Source organism: Mus caroli, unplaced genomic scaffold (genome assembly GCF_978045245.1).
Source record: "Mus caroli unplaced genomic scaffold, Mus_caroli_1 scaffold_4, whole genome shotgun sequence".
Taxonomy (NCBI): domain Eukaryota; kingdom Metazoa; phylum Chordata; class Mammalia; order Rodentia; family Muridae; genus Mus; species Mus caroli.
Window position 1 is genome coordinate 44259548 of NW_028227259.1, and position 24544 is coordinate 44284091.

The 24544-nt window shown below is 41.0% G+C and overlaps 1 protein-coding gene across 8 annotated transcripts in view; it reads right to left on the reverse strand.

Moving 5' to 3' along the window:
• The window catches only part of Bod1l1 (biorientation of chromosomes in cell division 1 like 1), a 54958-nt gene that overhangs the window by 22635 nt on the left and 7779 nt on the right, over positions 1–24544 (reverse strand). For 2 of the 8 annotated variants that reach the window (XM_021162324.2, XM_021162322.3), the window contains exons 3-12: positions 21633–21823; positions 20158–20772; positions 19395–19544; positions 16690–16856; positions 14964–15075; positions 14353–14491; positions 11874–11946; positions 4093–10045; positions 1941–2005; positions 935–1019 (exon numbers count right to left, since the gene is read on the reverse strand). In XM_021162324.2, coding sequence (XP_021017983.1) covers positions 935–1019; positions 1941–2005; positions 4093–10045; positions 11874–11946; positions 14353–14491; positions 14964–15075; positions 16690–16856; positions 19395–19544; positions 20158–20772; positions 21633–21823 — 7550 coding nt within the window. Of the gene's footprint in view, positions 1–934; positions 1020–1940; positions 2015–4092; positions 10046–11873; positions 11947–14352; positions 14492–14963; positions 15076–16689; positions 16857–19394; positions 19545–20157; positions 20773–21632; positions 21824–24544 lie in introns of all 8 variants that reach the window. The other 6 variants (XM_021162323.2, XM_021162321.3, XM_085836662.1 and 3 more) reach the window with 5 other exon arrangements.

Sequence of the window (24544 nt, forward strand, 5' to 3'; positions counted from 1 at the left end):
AACATTTTCCTTCAGTAAGACGCCGCTTTCAGTATGGTGACTCTATAACCTTTCCAAACAGCACTACCATCTAGAGACTAAATGTCCAAGTTTATAAGCCTGTGGGGACATTCTACGTTCAAACTGGCAATATTTTGGTCATGGAGTCCTTCATAACTGTCCAGAGTCTTGAGACAAAAACATTTGAAAGCTGCAGCCCTAATCTTTTCTAATTCTGAGACTTTCTCTTAAAAGTTTTATGGCTGACAATAGAGAATGTTATAGCTTGAAAGAGGAGATGCAAGCTAAGAGTGGTTTTATACTGTTAATAGGGCAACAGACAGCGTGCTAGGGCTTAGGGCACATGATTGGTTTTTGCAAACAGGCTGCAGCAGTCCTGGGAGGGAAGCAGGGCATGGAGAAACACGCAGGGAATGAAGCACTTGCGCCCAGTTTTCCTTTTTCCATCATTATTTGGAGATGCTAGATATAAACAATAATCCTATATAAAAAAAAAGGGGGTATGTTAAAATGGAAGAATACAGGGCTCCAGGGAGAAGTCAGCAGCTATGAGGGTGTGCTGCTTTTGCAGAAGATCAAAGTTCCGCTCCCAGTGCACAGGTAAAGTGACTTACAACTGCCTCTAACTCCAGTTGCAGGAGACCTGACAGCTTCGGCTTCCCAGGTCACCTGCCAACACTCATGTGCACACCCACCCACCCACCAAATACACAAAATTCGAAACAAATCTTTAACAACAACAACAACAAAAAAAAAAAATAGAAAAAGGAATTTTCTCTGAACTATTTTAAAAGGTAAGAGGCAAATTCATTGTCTGCCAGTGTTTTACTCGAAACCATCAACCAACTTTAAACTGCAATGAAAGATACAAACCAATGCAGAGACAGACAGTGTGAACAACAGACAGTGTGAATGACTGCTAGAAGCAGCCTACCTGCCCCTCTCCGCTTTCCAACACACGGGTTCTCGGGTGCCGCTACAACTCCATGACTTGTATCTTCCTCTGAACTCACAGATATCTATGAAAATCCAAAGCACCACAAAAATAAGTGAGGTGAGCCTAGCTGGCGACTGTGATATATTAGATGTCTCCTCCCTCAGCATCCAGAATAAATTGAATAATCTACTTCCATGAACTGAAAAATTAGCATGTCAACATTTAAAAACAAAACAGGGAAAATCAGTCCAATCTTACATTTCACCCATCAATGCTTCTCTTATGGCAAAAGGTTAAAATTCTAGCTTAGCACAATCCATGTGGTCCTCCCTTCTCCTGATTAACCCTACTCCTTCACCAGAATGAAGTGTTACAGAGGGGAGCCTGAAGTACCACAGTGTATTCCATCCTTTCTCTCTTTGCCTAGGTTTTCTCTTCTTTCTCTTCCAATGAACTTCAACTCTATTTTAGAATTCTGCACCAATGTCCTTTTGCAAACTCCCCTTGCTGCCTGTCCAGTGCTCTTTTGGGGTTAGCTCCCTCTGCATTGTTGATAACCTCCATTCCCTGCCAGCTCATCACACTGTTGGCAGTACTGAGGAATCAGTCTAGAAACAGGAAACAAGAGTCTAAATTGTGTATGGTACACATCTATCAAAATTAACAACAATTTTATTCAAAACATGAAACCAGGGAAAAGTTAAGCAGAGCTTTGACAAGACCCAATTACCATTTTTAAAGACACTGGACATGGCAACATAAACCATAGGAAGGGCAGCAACAGAAGTCAAGGTCTAACGGGAAACCACTAAAGTCACTGAGGCATAGGTGGTAGCTATGGGAACTCGCCTCATGTTTTGCGGACAGAAAATTAAACATGGGTGACAGAGAGACTGAAGATGGCTACATGTCTGCCTCGTGGAGATGGAATTGACAACAGTACTCTTTACTAAGATTACTGTAGTTCTTAGCTTAGACAACAGCACCATGCGTCGGGTCTTACCTCAGTTGTTAAGCCAGTCGACAGTTCCAATCCTCCTCTACCCTTTGGTGGTGACTCTCCATTGCCTAATGAAACTCAAAGAATTAACATAATTTTAAAAACCGAATGCAAAAATACATCTCACACTAAAAACGAATGGCATGTTATCTGGTAGTCAGAGCCACCTATGCTTGCTCATTTATTTCACTGTTAGCAAAAGAAGTCCACTGTGGGGGAAAAGGGTCATTTGCTCATCTCTGGGGAATGTTTGCATAAAAAGGTAAGCTGCCCAGAAAGGGAGATAAAATATATTATTTGTGCTTACTTCCTAGTATTGTTCTATAGTCAGCTCCACTAAATTTGTCTCTAAAACTATCTAAGCAACATTCTGAATCTTTGAGATTTATAAATACCGACCCAACCAAGAAGGTGATGTATGGTAGACTCACTTTGCTTCCTGACACAGTGAAACTGAACACAGAATTAAAACCTGTCAGGCCGATGCAGAGACAATGAAATCTTCTCAGGGAGCAATTTTATCACATCCTTTGTAGCTGTGGCTTATTTCCCTCACCTGTCTCACACAGAAGCTGATAAAGAAAAGCAAGAGACTTCATTTCTCCAAGGGCCTGCAAGTTTTTCCTGTTAAAAGGCCTCTATTTGCTCTTCCAGGGGACAGATTAATAAAAGAATGTAATGTAACTGATTCACATCAACTATTGGGAGTATTCAATTCATTCTAGGCTAAATGTAATGGGAAAGGTAAATTATTTGTTTCAACCCTTAGAATACGTTTATTCCTAGGTTTTTGATTTAAAAAACATTTATTTATACTTATGTACATTGCTCTGCTTGCATATACATCTCTGCGAGGGTGTCAGATCCTTCTGGAACTGGAGTTAGTGGTGACCTGCCTTTGGGTACTGGGAACTGAACCTGGGTCCTCTAAAAGAGCAATCAGTGCTTTAAAGCTGAGCCAGCTCTCCAGCCCCTTTTATTCTTGAGATTGTATCATTTTCCCCTTCCTCCCTCCAAACTGCCATAGACCCCTCCTTGCTTTTTTGTATTAGATATTTTCTTTATTTACATTTCAAATGTTATCCCCTTTCCTAGTTTCCCCTTTGAAAATTCCCTATCCTCTCCTCCCTCCCCACCTCCTTGCTCTTTTAAATTCATGTCCTCTTTTTCATTAATTGCCGTTATGTGCATCTGTACGTACATACATATACATGTGCGTTCTCTCTCTCACACACACACACACTTCTAAACATATAACCTCTCTCTCTCTCTAATACACACACACACCACACACTTCTAGACATATAACCTGCTCAGTGTGTATAACATTACTTATGTGTATTTTCTGGGCTATTTGGTGCTAGACAACCAACTGGTATGTTCTTCCTTGGAGAAGATACCTTAGGGCATTTGTTTATGCTGCTTAACAAACAGGGCTTAATCTAGTAGCTGCAGCTTTCTGAAGTTAGACTTAGTGTAAGTAAAGTTGGTTCCTCTTTAAATGTTAAGGATACCATAGTTTATAAAGCTAAAATGGAGATAAATCAAAGTCTATGGCTCCTTCAATTTTAACTCAGAAACTGAGTTTGTAGAATATGTTGCTCTCTACCTCATCCTAAACACTTGTCATACTTGAGTCACTGTGAAAGAATTCATAGCTGTCTTTCCCACTTTGATTATCTGCACCTCTAGAGCCTAGCATAGCAGAAACTGTATACAGCACCTGAAACTGGATAGTATAATCACTGCACTATACTTTCGAAAGAGATTCCTGGTTTCCACAAGAATAGTACATTTGAAGGAGCATACCCTCCTTCCAAATATTCTAAACTGGAAATTATTGCATCTTACTTGAATTGCCAACTCAGTTAATAAAAATAGGAGCTGGAAATGTATGTGGCTCAGCTGTAGAGTATGTGACAGGTCCAGGGTTCAATACCCAACCAACCAATTAAAGTACGGACAAACAGATCTTAAGATGGACGAAGCTCAGAAACTTGCCAGTCATGAAAATCAACATGTTTAGATGCTTCCCCTTAGCCTCCTGACTCTTCTATATTGACCCATGAGTAATGGTCTAGTTTTAATGTTTAAGACACAGGATTTGTTATAAAGTCACCTCTGTTAGAATAGACAATTCTAAATGGACTCTCACCTATGCCACACCCATTATCCTCAGGAGGAAAAGTGACATCAAGCTTTCCTTCCCTGTGGAATGACTGCCTTGCACCAGCAACATGTCCCATTTTCTCAGCCGACCCTTCACTAGTCCACGTGCCACTGTGGTCCCTTTTTGTAGGCAAGCCCCCCTCCTGTTCTGAAGCACATGGAGCTACATGGTGGACAGCTGGAAGGACTCCTGTGTGGGAAGAAGGCATTTTTGACTCTTGGCCTGTAATACATTTGGTGGTAGTTCTCAAGTTGTTCTCAGGTTCCTGGTGGTCAGGATACTCCAATGCAGCATCTGTGATGGGCAGCATGTCAGCAGCTTCAGCACCAGGATTTACTGCTGTCAGACAGTGAGTACTGCCAGAGGAGTCCTCAGCAGGCTTCTCTTCTGGTTCTCTCAGACAGTTTGTCTCAGACAGTGAGTTGGCATTCCTCTCTGAGTCCTTTCTCACTGTTCCCCTGGCTGTGCTACTGTCTCCTGCTGCCTCTGCCTCTGCACTTTTGCTCTCCCTCTGAACAGAGCTCAGCAATGTATTCCTTTCTTTTGCATTGAGGTCTTGACCAGGGCAGTCTATGCCATGACTTTCTTCCTCTCCTAAGCACAAAGCAGTGCCTGGCTGGCCTTGTCCCACTGAGGGCTCACAGACTGGCAGCCTGTCATGCCCCCCCCTGGTGCCTACTGCCATTAAAGGACCTACTCCTTTGCCCATCCTGAATGGCCCAGGGCACTTACAATTACGCTCAGCCATGAGGCTGGGCATGGGTAATTCACACTTACTTTGCTTTGTAGCTAAATGTCCACCATTTCCTTCTGGGTTGTGTGTGGCTTGCGGATTCTCTTCATGCCTGCTTAGGCTAGTGCATGTCAACACACACTCTGCTGTGCTGGTGGAAATAATGGCGGCATCACTCAAATCTTCCCCTCTCAGAGTGGTGGCCTGGTCATCATCTGTAGGGATAGTACCAACCATAACAGCTTCGCGTCCTTCAGAGGTGCTTGTGGAAATCATGGCAGTGTCACCTGTTTCCTCTACTGGTATGACTGAGGGACAGACGGACTCCTGAGGGACAGCACTGGACACAGAGCCTTCACAGTCTTCCACTGAACTTGTTGTGATGACTGCATTTCCGTCTGTAACAGATGGTGCATTTCCACTTACACCAGAGACAGAGGCTTCACACTCTTCAGCTATGCTGGTCGAAATGAGAGCACATTCATCCTTCTCTTCTTTGCTGGTGGAGGCAAGAGGGCTTTCAGCTTCAGTGGGAGCACTGGGCATAGGTACCTCAAAGTCCTCGGTGCTTACCAAGGCTGGACCTGTAGTGCTTTCCTCAACTGCTGCAACTGGCTGCTGCCTTTCAGCACATGTGACTGTAACAGCGCTAGAAATAGGAAGTTCAAATTCTTCCCCTATGCTTGTGGAAATCATAGCACACTCATCCTTTTCTTCACTTCTGCTAGCAGTGAGCTGGCTGTTCTCACCTGAAACTGCACTGGGCATAGGAGCCTCGAATCCTTTCCTGTGTACTCTGACGCTGTCCCTAATTTCTTCAGTGCTCAGAGTGCTCAAATGCCCTCCTCTCACATCTATGACTGCACTTATCTGAGGGGTGCAATCATTTGTACTAGTAGAAATCATCAAGCCATTGCCCTGACTTTTACTCCCTGCTAAACTGTCCTTGTTGGAAACATCACAACTTGCTGTAGAAGCCATAAGGCCATCACACTCTTCATTGTCCCTGGGTGACATGTGGCCAACTTCACATTCTGGAACTGCACCAGACACAAGAACATCATCACTGCCCTTCACCAAACCAGGGGAAATAGTTGCATCTTCTACTGTTTCTTTCCTGGTAAGCCGACTATCACTGTGGTGAGAAGTTGCACTAGTCATAGGATCCTCACTACCACGTAGAACTGGTGGCCTGTCACTGTTTCCTGCCAAGGCACTGGTTACGCTGCTTTCCACAATCCCTTTGGCACTGGAGCAGATGTTGGTGTCCTTGATTTCCTTCTCTGCACTACTCATACTATCAACATTACTGTCATTTGTATTCACAGTTGCTGCCCCAGCCTCAGCATTCACATGGTCTATTGTAGGGCCAATCTGAGCACCGCCCTCTCCACTCTCACAAACCATCATTCCTTCACTTTCTTCTATCCCTGTGCAAGCTGAAGCATGTCCAGGTTCATTTCCTCTTCCAGTACTAGTCACAACACCCTCGTCCTCATCATCCTCTTCTTTTGCACCTGTGCTGGTCACAATGCCTTCATCATCACAGGGACCAGCAGCCACTAAAGGTGCATTAGTAATGTCTTTGGCTTCGGTGCTGTCCATGGCACTCTCTGCATTTTCTTCTGTTTCAGAACTTATGGCACAGCCTTCCCTGTTGTCTTCTGAGCCTGTGCAATTTGCTGATGCTTCCCCATCTTCTTCGGTAATGCCTGTGCTGGTGACTGCACTCTCACCTTCTGTACCATCAGTTCCAGAACCATCTCCTTGATTGGCATTTGCCTCTTGGGTTTTATCAGCATTTACTTGGACCACATCTGCACCTGTAACTACACGTTGCTCTTGGGTTCCTACTCTAGTTACCAAGCAAATGAAGTTATCATTTCTTCCTTTGGTTTCAGTACATGTCACAGTGCCTTCTGTTTCTTTTTTAGGACCAACTTGTATTCTATTTTCTTGGGACCCATCAACATCTTCACTGCTCAGAGATCCTGCTCTTATTTCCGTTCCAGCACTCGTAACGGCTCCATCACTTTCAACTTCACCAATAAAAGTAGCTGTCCCCTCAACTGTACATGAAGAACCACCACATTTTTCCTCAGAGCCTGCACTGGTTACTGCATCATCTTTTTCCTCTGTTGTAATACTGTTCACATTGGCTTCAGCTTGAACTGTATGAGCAGCCAAGGGACCTGCTACTCTGTCTTCTGACTCAGCTACAACACATTCTCCACTTTCTCCTTCCTTGGAGCTTGTAAGCAAAATCTCACTTTCAGCAAATCCTTCTGTGACAACACCCTTACCCTCTTCAGCTGCAGCAAAAACAGTGCATTCACTGGCTTCTGCCCCAACCTGGAGGGGATGTTTTTTAGGGCACGCACCCATCATGAAACCTTCGTCCGCCTCAATACTGGTGCAAGGTAAGGCTGTCCCCTTCTCTCCCACTTCTGATGAAGTGGTGGTGGCATCTCCAGTCTTGACTGTGTTTAACATGATGCCTTTGTCCGTCCCTTCAGTACTAGTAGCAATAAAAGCTTTGTCTCGTCTACCAGATCCCGCTGCCCCCCTCTCCATTTTCCCGTGCCTTTGCTGTGGCACAGGAGCAGAATCGCGCCTAGCACTGGTGTCTACTTCACTGTTTTCAGTCTTCCTTTCAACATCAGTTGGTATTTCTTTATTATGCTTACGTCTGATGGTCTCAGCCTCCTTTCTTGTACTCAGGTCTATGACATGCTCGCCTGCAGCACTGTCTTGCTTTATATCAGGATTTACTTTCAGATCACTCTCTCTCTTGGCTGTGCCCATCAGGCTCCTTTGTTTGTTAATGTTCTTATTGTCCCCAGTCACACTCATTGACTTGTCAGCAAGAGGTATGCTTATTTTGCCTTCTTTACTGTACAGCAACGTGGCCTGGTTATCTTCAGAAAGATGCCTTTTGCTACCACCATTTGCTTTTGTTGGCAAATCCACTGTGAAGCCATCATTACCTTCTTTGCTGCCATTTGCTTTATGGACTTCTGACTTCTTAACAGTCAAATTTTGGTTAGGGACATCAGAATGATTTGCAAGGGAGGTACTGGCTCGGCCACCTTCTGACATGGCTTCTCTGTCAATTACAGGAATTGTATTTGAATTGTGAGATTCTTTCTGAGGAACAACAGTCACAGAGCCTGAGGATGACAAGAGGTCTGAGTCTGTAGAGTATTCAAGGGAAGCATTTCTGTGAGTGCCACATTCTTCAGTGGTTTTGGACATGCCTTTCAAATTTTTCTGCCCCTTCTCGTTTTCTGATAGGGCCCTAGAGAGTGCTTTCCGACTCACTTCAGAGTCTACACTTACTTCCTGGGCTCCTCGCTGAGTTGGCTCTCTCTCCCTAGGAGCCGCTTTTGATGGATTACCTTGGCTATGCACTTTCTTAGTCAAGGTGCTTTTATGGTCAGCATGCCTTTCAGAAATGCTCGTTACTGCTAGTCCACGCCCTGATTTACATGTCACAGCTGCTGCTGGTTTTGAATCTACCATGGAAGTTCTTAACTCATCCTTTAAAACTCCAGCAGCGGCTTTATGTTTTGTAACATTTTCAAAGTCAGTGTCTTGCTGAGAACTGTTACTACTGATGTCCTCAGTTTTAGAAAGTTCAGACACATTTTCAACAGCTGCCTCAGAATCAATTTCCATTGGCTCTTGTTCGGGGATTGATGTGGTTTCTGTGCTTTTTTTTGGTCTCTGCAGAGAGGGACTACTGGTAGTGCCGGACATGTTTGCTACTAACTTATCTTCCTTGGCCATTTCTTGTGACGTGCTTCCTCTTCGGTTTTCACATAGCCTTCTACTTAGTTTTTTTTCTGTGACTGGGCCATTCCCTCTTCCCTTTTCATGACTGCTGTCAACTTCTTTACCATTCTTGTCATCTGGCTTATTTTCTTCTTTCTTTTTCATGTCTTTATTACTATGCTTTAAGCTTCTGCTTCTGTGCCCATCTGAGACCTTCCTCTCAAGTTTAGAGGAGGTTGAGTCTTTATCTGTCTTATGCTTCTCTTTCACTGATGCTAACTTAGCTCTGTGCCCAGAGTCCTTCTGTGCACTATGTGCTGAAGGTACAGCACTCTCTAAGGCAGGGTCAACGACAGTTTCTTCAGAAGCTCTGTCTTCAAGTTTGGACTTGCGCTGCCTTTCTGTGTCATTGTCTTCTGTGTTTTTCTCTTTATCAGGCTTTGGAGTTGTCACCTGTCTCGTGACACCTTCCTGTGCTTCTGTTTCAGCAGCCTTGGTTTGTTTGCTTTGACCTTTTGATTTAGATTTTGACACAACCTTATCTTCTAACAAGCTCTTCGTTCGTCGCCTCTCCTTATGAGGAAGCTCTTCTGGTTTGAAGCTGCTATCGGCATTCGTGGAATCTGTCTCACACTTATCTTCAGAACAGCTCTCGCTTCTTTTCTGTAAGGTTACACTGTGATGCTTGGAGCTTAGAGCATCTTTCTGAAGTTTAGAGTCACTTGACCTTCTTGATTTGTGCTCAGCCTTGGTTTTTTCAGACGACAGGTGCTTCTCCTTTTTGTTATCTTTACGTGCATGCTCATCTGTTTTTATAGTGTATTCAGAAACTGGCTTCCCATCTCTACCCAATACTGACAGTTTCCTTTCATTCTTGTGTTTACTTTTACGTTCAGTTTTATCATCTGAAGAAAGTTTCGTTTGTTGACCTTGCTTCCGAACACTTTCCTCTGTTTCACCCTTCTCAGAAGAGTGAAGTTCAGTCTCGTCGCTCATTTTATGCACACTGTCACCTTTGTGTTTGTGTTTTGACGATGGTTTGTCTTCTGATTGAGCTTTCTCTTTCTCAGGCCTCTCCTTGGCAGACTTTGCCTCTTTTTTAGGTAGGCCTTTCCCATGTGTTTCAGGATCATCTTTCTTTTGATACTTTTCATTTTTAAGGGTGCTTTTCTGCTTCTGTGTTTCTTCCACATTAGTTTCTGAGCGTTCTGATTGTTTTTTTCCATCTCTGGTATCTGTTTCTTCCTGAGCTCCTTCCAATATAACAGGAGTGGATGTCCGTCGCTTATATTCTCTTTCTACTTTTGATTCAGTTTTGTTTTCATCTGCTGAATGCAGAGACTCTGACAGCCTCCTGGCAGGTCTACTTGGTTCACCTTTTCCATGAGTGTGCCTGAGGTCCTTGGAAGAGGTCTTTTCTTTTTCACAGTACTGTTGGAAAACAAAGGATACTTAGGAAACACATTTTAGATACAAACTTAACATTTGGGTATAGCTACTATGTGAGCTCTAGAACATCTGAGGCACTTCTGCTCCATGGATGAGGTAGCCCATAGTAAGTATCAGGCACCAAGAAGTATAGTGTAAGTGTCTAGGTGATCACACTCTGCATTTCACATTCTTCCCAGTTATACAGAGCAGTTATTTCATCTAACTGGTTCTTGCCTTTAGGAAGTCTTCAATACTATAAATGACTATAGCTCACTAATACCTGAGTCCTTAGTAAATGTAAGCTAATTAGGGTACAGTGTTCTTTTCAGTTTAAAAATATACATGCTGGGAGATAAGTAAAGACTAATTTTATTTTAAAATTTAGAAACACAAATCACTTACAGAAGTCATATGGATTTAGACTATTTGTGTAATATTCTATTTATAAAATTCCAAATGTATACAGTAACTGAGTAACACTGTAAACATATACATGTGACATAAGCATATACATACATGTATATTCATATGTTCTGGGAAGATGCAAAGTACCTGAACTTTCCTCTCCACCCTAGTTTTGGCATTTAGTACATTAACATGTGCAAGACTTCCTGAGATAATTTCAAAAAAAAAAAAAAAAAAACCTATCACAAAGGAAAGTTAAATATTTAAATAACATATTAGGACTATGTCTAAATATGACTCTAGTTTCTGAATAAAGAAATTTACTGGCTATTAACAATTACTAAGCTATTAGTGTCTCTATCTCAGAACATAGGATTATGAATATATACATACAAATAAAGACTTAAATTCAGCTAAAGCTAAATCTGACCCAAGAAAATAACCCAATACAGGGAGAAATTCATTCACTGCATGGATTTTTCACAATTTAAAATGTGCACATTTTGGATACAACTTTAAGTGTCAAATACAAGCTAGTGCTTACGTAATTGAGAATGTATTCATTCAGTAATCAATTGTTACATAATTATGCACATTAAGAAGTAACACAAAGTGAGCAAAGTCTCAAAAAAAAATCTTTTTTTTTTTTGTTAGAATACTTCCCTTCCAAAAAAATCTATACATGTGGAAACCAAAGAGATAAAATAGGGGACCTACTCTGGGCAATTTTAGCTTTCTCTTTCTTCTTCTTACTGACAATTGTGTTATTGCTGTATATAAGAAACAGGGTGAAGAGGGTAAGGGAAGAGAATGTACTCTCTACACAAAACTAAATCATATGCATCAACCCATTACAACAGGGAATTCAGGCCGAATAGGAAGAGGCTAAAAATGCTGAGCGGAATGGTTTTTAAGACATAATACTGTAAAGATCATATTATGCTGTTTTGCTACAAAAGAATACTGAACGACCCACAACTAACAAAAGGGCTCTGACAAGGGTTTCCCTAAGACAAGTGTTGCAGACAGCCCTGGGGCTAATTATATTTAATGTTAATTCCCTTCTCCAAACAAGGAATAAGTCAGCACGCAGGTGATTTCCTATAAACCTTCTTCCCTCCTTAATGTATAAAATAAAGGCTCAAGCTGGTGATTGGGCAGAGAAAGAGGGGAAGGTGGAGCTGAAGATTTTGGGAGAAAAAGGAGAGAGGACAACAAAGGAGGAGGAGGAGGAGGAAGAGGAAGGGGAGGAGGAAGAGGAGGAGAAGGAAAGTGCAATTTCTAAGGGGTCTCTTATATGGGGAAGATGGTAGTGTAGCAGTAGATCTGCCCAGTCCAGGCGCACAGCATGTATTCATATTAATCGTGTTGTGTTTTCATTGCCCAGGCTTATGTGGATGGGAGATTTACCTCAACAACATACCTCAGTTGTTTTGAGGGCATCTTTGGACTCTTCCTCAGCCAGAGGTTTCTTTTTGGAATTTTCATCAACATTCCTGAGAGGGGAGCAAATCAAATATGAACTTCTGATCTGAATCTAAGAATCTCACAAAGAGAGTTGAAACTCTTTCTTTACTATTCACTTCATTTGTGAAGGCTGGTTACACTTTAATGTAACCTTATGTTTAGTCACTAGAGAGCACAGTTCAAGTGTGGCATGAACATTCCTGGAACTAAAGGAAAACATGCTACAAAGACAGTTCCTAATGTGTTGCCCTGCAAATACTGTGCTCACTATGCAGACGTTTGAATGTCTCACCATCTTTTGAAAACGCAGGAAGGCCTTTTTGACTCAGAGCTATATGAACAGTGTACAACAAACCTGAGAACGGATCCCTCTCTCGAAGTTGTGTAATTCACTTATCTTTAAGTTTATGACTAATGTACAGAATTGTAATGATGGGCTGGAGAGAGGCTCAACCACTAAAAGCATCTGGTGCTCTTCTAGAAGACCTGGGTTCAGGTCCCAACCCTCACATGACAGCTCACAACTGTTGCTAACTCCAGTTCAAGGGTATCCAACCCTATCTCCTGGCTTCCGCAGGCTCCTGCACATGTGATACACAGAAATGCATGTAGACAAATACACATACACACAAAATAAAAATAAGCAAGTTTAAGGAAATAATTGTAATTTAATGGAACAGTAAAACTGTAGACTACGGTTCACATTAAAACATAGCTACTTTCAAGAGTGTCTTTGCCTTTGTAATTCTTCAATAAATAATGGAAGCAATGAAAATACAATGCTAGAGAAAAACAAAACAAAAACCCAAAACCCCAGCTTTCTGTGAAGAGGAAATCATGGGGTGATGTCGAAAATAGGTTCTGAGAAGCCTGGTGAGCAGATGCAACCTCTATTACTAAGTGGTCCCCACAGGCCCAGACAAAATACTTCTACAAGTACTTCCAGGAGCCCAGAAACTGAACTCTGAACAAGGGAAAATGTTATTGTATGTATACTTTCTGGGATACAATCTAAAGCTTCTGTCAGATTTTCACAAAATTATTAAAAATGTACTTTAAAATGCTATAGCTATCAATACAATGAAAGATGATAAAAAGAACAAATTCCAGGCAAGGCCTTCATAAACACATAGTAACATCTAAGTCAATGTGAGGCTCTCTCTGACTAATTTCTTTTCTTTTTTTTTCTGACAGGTTGTTGTTTTCTTTATTTCTGTCCTGTTGCAGTACAAATCATCCCACAGATGCATCAGTTCCTCCTTTTCTATTAAGAATGTCAAGGTTAGCAGGATGGTCCATTAGGTAAATCTGCTTCCTGCCAAGATAGGTGACCTGAGTTCTATCCCTGGACACGCAGAGGATAATGCTTCCCCTAGAAGCCTAGGTTGCCAAGTAAAGACCGAGTGCTAGGTGTGAGATACTTCTCTTCAAGTTATTGGTTGAGAAGGGGTCTCAGAGATTCCCAAAATAATACTACCTATTACCAGTGATCTCGGTTGCAACCATAACTTGATAGTAAAATCCTATTGCTGAAAACACCACAGACCTTGGTCACAGGGCATGGAGAAATCAAGCTGGTACTATTTTGAAAGATACTTCCCTGCTGGGTAAATTTCAAAGTGCCAGAAGGTATTAAACAGGTCCCTGGGGATGGAGGGAGTCATCAACAGTCCTACAGAGCGTGGATCCAAGAGTTCCAATAACCATCAGCATGGCAAGATATGCTCATAGGTGCAATAGTGCATGAGTATTAAGAATATAATTTATCATGTTCTGGTTGGAATTAAGGCCTGATCCACAAGAAGAAACACAAGCCTGGTACCGTAAATTTGACTAATATACATATTAGCCATACTACTATTAAATACTAATGACGTTTAAAATGCATGATTAGAGACCTCATGAAACCTAGGTGAACATACTACCTTTATTTTGCTGAACAGATATTAAATCAAACTGCCCTATAAATTCCTCTCTCTAAAAAGCCAAGTATGATGGCACACAATAATTCCAGCACTGGAGAGGCTGAGGCAGAAGGATCAGAGTGAGCTCATAGTTCTCAGACCTCAACAGAGATGTCTGTGCAAAAGATGATGGTTAACACAGAAATTCACAGCCCATCAAACTGCAAAGATTAAGTGAAAAGGACCCTTTTAAAAAAAATAAATAAATAAATAAAAAGTGTGTGTGGGGGGGGGTGGGGGGAGATAGAGTCTCTGTCTATAGCCCTGGCTGTGCCAGAGTTCTCTGTGTAGATCATGATGGCCTCAGATTCACAGAGGCCCCATGCCTCTGCCCCCACCCCCCCCGCCCCCCGCCGCCCCCGCCCACCATGTCCAGTTACTTTTTCAGACAGCCTATGCCCACTTTCAAAGCTGTTCTTCTGAAAATGTACCACTAATATGACAATTAGAACATAGTAGGTAAAAATGCACCTTGAATCTTTTCTTCTTCTTTTGCTTAAGGCTACTTTCTTCTCTAAAACTTTCCGTTCTTTAAGGACTTCTTTAATTCTCGGGGCTTTGGGCTCCAAAGTCTTGGTTGATGAGTCTTCGAGGTCCACACTACTTTTGCCTAGAAAGTAAATAAAGAAGCTTTAGTTCAGAAGACAGTTCTGTAACAGTGCTATATTTACTTTTCATTACAGTTTTATAGGCAGTATAAAACACAACATAGCTTCGAATGAGTCTCAGTTTCTGCTAGGAAAAACAGACATCAATTTTGTTGTATTTACTGTGCCAGATGCATGCCAGCATGAGGGCTGTAGCACAGTCAGGGCAGAGCTAAGTTTGTGGTCTTGATTTCAATCCCCTGCATCAGAGAAAATAACAAGAGTAAAGGGAAAAGGCAAAGATGATGTGAGGTATAGGCTAGCTCCAGAAATGCTCAGCTACTTCTATCTGAAATCTATTCCACCAGTACAGCAGAATAAATTCATCCATACTTTGGAACTTTTTTATGTACATATGCCACAAGCAATGTGAGACTAACTAGAAAATGATGGTGTGGATAAGATACTCTCAAATAAAAATAATGTCTGCTATACCTTGGCTCTTCACTTTAGAAGATTTTGTCTTTTCTGCTTTCTGCTTTCGTTTTTCTTCAAGTTTCTCTCTATTGATTCGTCTTCTTAAAAGTCTCTCTTCTTTTTCTTTAGCCTAAAACCATAAAATTACCTGTAGATTATCAGGTAGAAGCCAAGACACTCTGAAAGAACGTATGTGAGAAAATAGCCGAGAGTACCTCTCCGAGGTATTGATCTGGCTCAGCACACTTGAGTGAGACCTTGGGTTGTAAACCTCTTGTACTCAAAGTTGTCCCTACAGACTAAGTTTAAGTTTGTTCTTCTGATGTTTTTACACATTAACAGAATATGCAGAAGCGCACATATATCAGTTTACAAAGATGGCTCAGTGGCTAAGAGCATGTGCTGTTCTCACAGATGTCCCAGGCTGTTCCCAGCAACGATATAGCTAACAACCATCATTCACTCCACTTCCAGGGGAGTCTAACACCTTCTAACCTCTGCAGGCAGGCACTAGGCATACACATACACACAAGCACAACATACATACAAATCTAAAAAAAAAAAAAAGGAACAGACATTAACTGTTTGTGCCTAGGTACAGATAAGACTACTCTGTTTTGGAAGCTACCAGATGATAGAGGCACAGATAGGAAAATTTTCATTATTACTTTAGAATGCTATTGGTGTGAAGGAAAAAAGCATGATCTGAGAAAACATGATGGAACAAAGTAGTTACAACTAAAACAGGGAGGAAAGGTTATAGACACATAAATACCAAGCATAGTGGGTACGTCTTCAGAACTTCAAGTGGCAGGTAAATTCTACAGCTAATCTGACTTGGTGGCTATACTCCTGGGCCTAAACCGTGGCCTTGGAACTTTCTGCTGGCAGAATCTCAATTAGAGAGAATTCACAATCATTTTGTTATTCTAACCACCCCTTTCTGGTCAGGGCTCAAAGCCAAACTTTCAAAAATCCAATTAAAAAACCCAACAGGTGCATAACTCCTATCCAATATCCTCTCTAAGAGATAAGCCTGGAAGGAAAACTAACTAGCAATCACATTTTATAGTGTTGTCTTCAATAGTTATTTCTATAAACTCCCTAATTGTGACATAAGAAACTTTTTATATTTTTATGTTCCTTATATTGTAAGCCATTTTAAAACTAATGAATTTTATTTAAAAAGCACTCAATAATTGAATGGTACTTGACAATTGGAAGCATTTTCAAACCTAGAAAATTGGTGGACTACATTTCCCTCAATTTCCTTATACTCCTTACATACTGTATCTCTGCATGAAATGAGTCACAGGGATACAAGCACTTTCACAATATGAAGCAGACAGTTACATTTTTTCACTTTCGTTAGTAACAATGATACCCCTTTGTGTCTATTCTATGCAGTTCCATGGCAAGCTCCCTGAGGGCAAGACCATGTCTGCTGTGTGCATAACAATACCTTGCACAGACTGCCATTCAAATTTTGTCAATCTGTTGTAGTTGGCTAAATCACAGTTGTGGCTTGTGACCTCTTTGAGGGTTGACCAATACTTTCACAGAGGTTGCATATCAGATATCCTGCATATCAGCTATTATAATTCATAACAGTAGCAAAATTACAGCTATGAAGTAGCAAGAAGATAATTTTATGGTGAGGGGGTCACTACAGCAGTGTTTAAAGGGTTGCAGCATTAGGAAGTTTAGAAGCACTCTAAATCTGCAAGTGATCAACTGGACTTACAATGGATTGCCGCCGTTGCTCCACTGTGAGTTCGTCATCAGAATCACTGTAGTACTTTGAGTAAAGATACGGTTTGTGAACATAAGCATGCCGTACACCTCTGGCTTTTCCATCACTAGAATCACCAGGTTGAGCTTTTGTTTTATTCTGCTTGTTTTTCTCTTCATCTGGAAAGAAGCCAATATAAAAAGTACTTTTGTCAACAAGCAAAAACATGTCATATATGCAGCAAAAGATACTAATATACTTCAAATGTATTTAAAGGTCCAAAGGGGTTGTCTGTATGAGAAAAGAAATTGACATTTAAAAACTACAGTTCACCTCACACATAGAGGCAGACCAAGTTAGACATTTGTGTTATTAAAAGACAAAAGAAGCATAGAGGAGAGTTGCACAGAGCAGGGCAGAAGCAGGACAGGCTCAGAACTAAAGAGGCAGAGGCTCGACTCTGCCCCTAGAGCAGGGTGGATTTGTAGGCTCTACATGGAAGCCAAGTACACATTGGCTGTACTACCGCTAGGCCTTTACCTGCTTATGATCTGATGGGACGCATCCACTGCGTAGATGATGCATCCACTGATGGTAGATGGTTTCTAAGCTTAAGTCTCCTTTTACCGTTTACCGTCTGGCTTATTAATTCAGGAGCCCACTTAGTTGAAGCTACTGGAACCATCTTAACTTACTGTTCCTCCCATCAGTTATTTTAAACAATGTATTTTGACAAATAATTCTTGGACTTGATATGAATGTTTTTCTCACTGTTAAGTTGAAGAAATTCACTTGAAACTATACTTTAAAGCACACTTGAAATCTTCCTTATGGTTTTAGTTTTTTGAGAGTCTCACTATTTTTCTCTGGCTGTCCTGGAACTCACAATGTGGACTGGTCTCCAATTTACAGATATCCACTTGCTTCTGCCTCCCATTGTGTTGGGATTAAAAGTGTACACCACCACACCCAGCTCACACCTGAGATCTTAATGCCTAGTTATGTGTTTAGGAATCAATCACACACACCTTACACTAACACCTCTACATTAGGAAGGCAATCTTTCCACTTGACACAGTAGAAAGGCAGGGAAAAAGGAATGTTTTCATTTATTACTTATTGTTCTTAGTGAACTTCTTATATTTAGAGCATGTACGCAGAAAATCTAACCCCAACAAAGAAAGCACCCTAGCACACCCCAAGCATAGAAAAAGCACAGGAATCACAGGATAGGGACTAGTCTTCCCACATGGGCTGGGCAGTAAGGACCACCATCATAGCTAGTGTACACTGCTGCTCCTATTCTGAATAACTTTGCTTCTCCTGGACATACCCATACAATTTAAAGATATGAAAGGCTAAGAAAAGTATCTGTGGAGTTAAAAGTGTCTACTTTCCCCGCTGAGTTTCTTCCTAGACATCCTATCCAAAGCTAGCAGAAAATGTAAAAGATGTCGCCCACTGGCAAGAATATATCAGAGCAAAGAGCAGCATGTACTGACTACATGCAGACTCAGCTTTGAATTCTGCCCTGGTGCTCAGTGGCTATGTGACTTTGGACTGGATATACCTCAAGACTTTGTTCCCTTTGTTGTGCCTCCTTTCCAGAGCTGCAGAAGTTAAGAACCAGAAAGACATTAGCACAGACTCTGGAACCCAGTAAGCACTTAGGAAGGGTCAGCTGACAAGCAAACTGTATAACAATGATTTAAGCTTTGCACAGAGAGGTCTGGCATTTGCCCTAAGCTTCTGAGAGGTCATCTCTGGGCTCTCATGATGCTGTACTTGACTGATGTGTTTCTGCTTTCCTGGTTCTTTTATGGTCAAATCAAAATCTACTATTGTTAAGATGGAGGAATGGGATTCGGTCCTGCAGCAAGACCTCTTAGGGCTACAGGCACAAGGGCAGGTGGGTCATTATGACTATATCCTTTAGCCCAAAATAAGAATTTCAGACCAAAGTTCTAGTGAACTTCTCTAGGTTCTCACAGTCTATCCTGATTATAGAAATGGATGTCAAGTTGCCTACCGTTCCAGAGAGGACATACAGAGGGCTCATGTTTGGAAAGTTTCTAAACTTGACCCTGAGCACACTATCCTTTCTCTGATTTGACTGTGTTCCTTAGCTTGATCAACTATATTGAGTAGACCAGTATTTGTAGTTATTTGAGGCAGAGCACTACACTAGCAGGATAGCCTAGAACTCCCAATATAGAACCAGTTTTAACAGTTATTCTTTTGCCTTAGCCTTCTAATTGCTGTGATTCTAAGCACAAGCCAACATATCTGACTAGTATAATATACCTGCTTTTGGTGCACTCTGTTATGCCTTTTAGGAAATCAGTTTTTCCAAGGGGGCTCTTTATGACCCTCAAATTTGTAACTGGTAGTAGAAGTGAGGACAGCCTTACAGCTTGTATTCACCAAGCATCATTCACACACAAACAAAAGCAGCTCTGTGTACACCATCTCCTCTCAACTTTGCAATAACATCAAATGATGGGGTTGATCATGGAAAAGTAGGCTTGTTGAGGGCTGGTAACATGTACAAGGATAATTAGACAGACAACCCTGCAGCTCAATCAGAAGCCAATCTTACAATCACAAGGTAGCAGACTCTAGCTATACCATAGCCAGGAAGTAGCCATTAGAACAGAACGCAAATAACGCTTAACAGCACTGTCACAGAGCCATTGAGACAAATGTATCACCCTTACCCTCTGATGTAATCTCTCCTTCTTCCATGCTCTCAGACACGACAACTTCCTCCTCTGTGTCTTCTTCAAAGGATGAAAGGTCACTGGTGTGGACAGAGCTGACTGTGATATCAGTGAGACCATCCACATCAGAATCTAACAAAGAACAATCTTTAAGGAAAAAAAATGAAGCAAAATAAACAACCGATCACTAGAAGGTATTTAAAGCCTAAGCCGTCAATATTAAAAATTTCCTGCTTTAAACAGGAAATTTAACTATCAGAAAAGCAGCTATATAAATAAAATACAAAGGTAAAATAGTCACTTGAACTATAAAAACTATTGATTTATAATGAAAGGCTATATACAAATGTAGATTTTAAGTAACCGATTATTATTATTACTACCTAGTATTTTGAAGATTAGCATATATAATTTAAGTTGCTTGGAACAGTGTGAAAAAAATAATACAAATTATGAAGTTTATAGCTTTTCTGTAAATTTTCTTTTGTCAACAGACACATCAGTATAGTTAAGAAGGCCAAACGAGGCAGAATGATTGGGCTCAGGCTAGCCTGAACTCTATACTAGGCATGCATGTCCAGCCCTGAGATTACTGCTCGGTGCCACCGTGCACAGCTTAGTACTTTTATTGCTTTACAAGTTTTCAAGTTTTGACATGAAAACACCAAAATAAATCATTACAATCAAAAGCCAAATGTGAAACTGTCCTCTTCCTGTAAGGAACAATCCCTCTTGAAGCCATGCGGCCTTGTACATGTACCTTCTTTTGTCCCCTCAGCAGCCCTGGCTCTGCTGTTGCTCTTTTCAGAAGGAAGCTTTGTGCTTTCCACTTCTTTGTCCTTTGCTTGTCTCTCATCTTTCACTTTCTGTGTATCTTCATTCCTTTTAGAGTGATCAATTTTTTTTTCAGTCTTTTCCTTTTTTTCTTTCTTTCTCTCTCCTTTCTCATAACCATCGGGTTTCTTTTCTCCTTTTTCCGTTGATTTAATTTTTGGGTCACTGTTTTCCTGCTGAGCATCCTTACTTAGTAACAGTAAGCTATTATTCTCTTTCATATGATTTTTAGTTTCTTCCACTGGACAAGGGAGATCACTAGGTTCTTCTGACTTGGGAGCAGCTTCTAGCCCATCTCCTCCAGAATCAGAGGTAGCCTTTTCTCTCTCAATCGCATCTTCTGAGCCTCTCTCCTTGTCTGTGCTAACGTCAGTGCTTGGCTGAGATGAGAGTTTTCTGGATATTCTCTCACTGACCTTGGCATTTGATATTTCTGTTGAAGCTCTGGCAGCGTTAGCTTCTTGGTTAAGAGAAGTTATGGTTTCCAAGATTGACATGGCATCACTGGCTACATTAGCACTGGGCCCAGGAGCAGGAGCACCTTCAAGGAGAAGATAAGAATAAATTGGTCACAGTCAGCTATTGGATGGATCACAGGGACCCCAATGGAGGAGCTAGAGAAAGTACCCAAGGAGCTAAAGGGGTCTGCAACCCTATAGGTGGGACAACAATATGAACCAACTAGTACCCCCAGAGCTTGTCTCTCTAGCTGCATATGTATCAGAAGATGGCCTAGTCGGCCATCATTGGGAAGAGAGGCCCTTTGGCATTGCAAACTTTATATGCCCCAGTACAGGGGAACTCCAGGGCCAAGAAGTGGGAGTGGGTGGGTAGGGGAGTGGGGGGAGGAGGGTATGGGGAACTTTTGGGATAGCATTGGAAATGTAAATGAAGAAAATCCCTAACAAATAAATTTAAAAAGAATAAATTGGAAGAAGATTGAAATAAATGTATGAAAAAGTAGATCCGTCTACTTCACTGACAGTACACACTACTGTTATAAGCTGAGCAGAAATGCATTTTCCTGTAGGCTTTTCGGGTACAAAACTAGTACACATACTCAAACATTTCTATCTCATAAGTACATAGTGTCTTATAGGAAAGATGCTAACACATGTGAGATCATTCCAGTTGTGAGAATAATGTCTTTACTATTTCAGTTACATTCTCTCTTATAGCGAGTGCACACACACACACACACACTCACCACTATTATAATGTTTTTTGAAATTAACTTCAAAATAGAAATGTCATGCCAGCTAGGGAACTTGAGCAATATTGAAAGCACATATAATTTCACTAAAGTAGCCAAAGGGAGCAATGTATTAAAAACCAAACATCTCTATCCAGGCAATCAGAACAAGAAGAGCCTGGGCACTGACAAGAGTAAAAGCAAAGCACCTTGGGTAATGACAGAAGATTCTGGCTTCTCATCATCAGGAGCTGTGCTGCCAGCTGCTTCCTCTTTGTGATTCAATGTGGCCAGAAACTCGTGCACAGCTTTTTCTACCTGAGGCCTGAATGTGTGGTTGATCTTTGGATCCACAACCTGAGAAATAATTCGGTCAATACCAGACTCCAGCATTCCTGATCTGAAATACAAGCAATTCACAGGAAGGTAAAGAAATAATTTTATATTTGCACAAATTATTTTGAAGAAAATAGTGTCTATTATATATGTGTTCAACCTTCAAGACTCTATTTGGGAAAGTTAATACAGTAGAGGTTAAAAGTATGCTATACTACAAAGACATTTGTAAACTGTCCCCCAGTGCATTGCTGGTAGAAAGACTAAAACACAAAAAGGCCTCTGGAGTAGCTGCAGTACTACAGAGAATAAGGGAGGTCGTGCCTCTCTCAACCTCCATCCCTGGAACATAAGAGGATCGCACGAGAGATGAGTTCCAGGCCTAGTAAATCTCTTGACTCTGAAATGTTTTCTTCTTAAAAAATAGAAAATATAAACTTTTTCTAAGTCTTAGAGTTTCTAGTTAAGGTGAACAATATACACAACGTATATTTTCGTCAAATTGATAAACAAGACACAAGAAAAATAAAAACAAAACTCAAGATGTCTGGCTTTCTTTTTATTACTTTCCTGCAATAAAATAGGATGATTTAGTCATTTAAAGAGTTAGATTATGAATGTCTTCTACATAAAATGCACCATGCTGGCCACCAGGCACTACAGACCAGACCTGAGCCTGGGCCCTGTGTTGGTTAAAGATACAGATACAATTACAGTACAAGAGGCTAGGCATTAACATACACAATGTATTGTGGGGAAAGAAAAGAGTAAAGGATTATTGGCTGTGTTCACAATAAGGTGGGAACACTCCACAAAGAGAACTCATGGAACTGAGTCTTGATGCGTATAAAAGAGGGAGGGAGGAAAGGGGCTATAAGTCTAAGAGGGCAGACAGAGGAGTGACAAGAACATGTTTTAAGTAGCACTTGTGTAAAATGACATCTGAGCAAAACAGACTTAAGATCACATTTCTTTGTAGGTTGCACCAGGAGGAATCAAAGTGCACAGGACAGTGTTGGGAGACTGAGGCACTAGTCGCCTCCTGCTTCTTGGCCCCCATCTTTCTGGATAAAATGGGTGAGGAGGGGTTGACCTTTATACTGTCAATGTTGTTTCTGAGTGTGCCTGTCTGAAGTGAGGGTGGACTGGATTTTCAATTCCCAAGGCACTTTGAAGCCATGTGATAACATAATTCTATTTATGTGGGACATAAAGAAAAATGAGCTGACATGCAACAAAGTAGGTTACCTGCTTTTTCAAGTTATAAAATTAAAGAACAGAATGCAAATCCTGAAAACACTGCTGTATCTTAAAGCTCTTTTTGTCCCCTTTAAAGATGAGTTGCGAATGTAGTAGAAAGAATCACTAAAAAGTTTTTCAGTAAGGCATAAGTACAAAGACATAAAATTAAAGAAGAAAACCTACTGAACCCCAAAATATTGCTTCGGTTGCCTTCTCTGTTTGCATATATTTTGGCTTCTTGTCCTGTAAACAAGAGTACTCTTAAATGTAGTCTTCCTTCTCATGGAGGAAGATCTTATGCAAAAATAGGGTCCACAGCTACTGATCTACTGTTCTGTAGACTCACTGCCTTGGGGTATTCCCTAACTGCCACTCAGAGAGAAAAGTCTCAGCCCCCATAGCTAAAGTCTATCTGACAACAGATACATTCACTGTTAGAGTTACTTACCTGCAGGCCTGGTTAGTGCCTGTCTGTAATACCAACCACTTAGGAGGCTGAGGCAGGATAATCACAAGTTTATGACTGGCCTGAGCAACGGGAAAATTTTAGGGTAAGAGTTCAAGGCCATCTTGCACAAATTGAGACTTTTTCTCAAAATAGAAACAAACCAAAAAGGGCTGAATCCAGGCAAGGTGGTAGATGCCTGTAATTCCATCATTCTAGTCCAAGGCCAGCCTAGGCTACATATAGAATATGAGAGCCATGGCTACATACTGAGACCCTACTGTTTTTAAGATAGTACCTCAGTGATAGAGTGCTTATTTTTGCATGTATGACGAGCTGGATTCCACCCCCAATACTGGAGGAAAAAACTAAATACATAAGTAAAACTAATCCACTTCTTTCTCTTTTAAAATTCTGCCCAAGTCATTACTGAAAGCTATCCAGTGTTTCCAGATTTTGCAGCATGAATATATAAACAGAATAAAAATTTCCTTTCTCCTGAATAAGAAAATAAGCTACTAAGTTCCCCCACTTTAAGTTGCTGATAGTAGGTATTTGTTCTATAGAAATGGCAACTGCAATGGCTTAAGTCGGCTGAGTACTTTCTCAAGTGTGTGTGAAAACCTGCTTGAGATTACAATTATTTATAGGGCTAGTCCATCTATACAGTTCTCGTTTGCATACAACTAAAGAATCCTTCTCTAAGCTGGACATAGTAGTGCACATCTCCTCATAAGGCAAAGGCAGGTGGATCTGTGAGTTTCTAGCCTGGTCTACAGACTTTTAGGACTTCCAGAGCTATGTAGAGAGATACCCTGTCTCAATAAAACAAAACCAAAACCAAAACCAATCAAAACAACAAAAAAAAGAGATACCCTGTCTCAAAAACAAACAAAGAAAAAAAAAAATCAACTGCAACAAAATCCTTCTCTAAGGAAAACTTCAAAATGCTACTATTTCTAACATAAAGCTTTGCAAATGGAGTAAGCAAGATGTCTTAGTGCTTAAAAGCTCTTGTAGTACAAGCCCAATGGCCTGAGTTGAATCCCTGGATTCCTCTGAAGGAGATTTTCTTTGGCCTCCATACCCAAAAGGTAA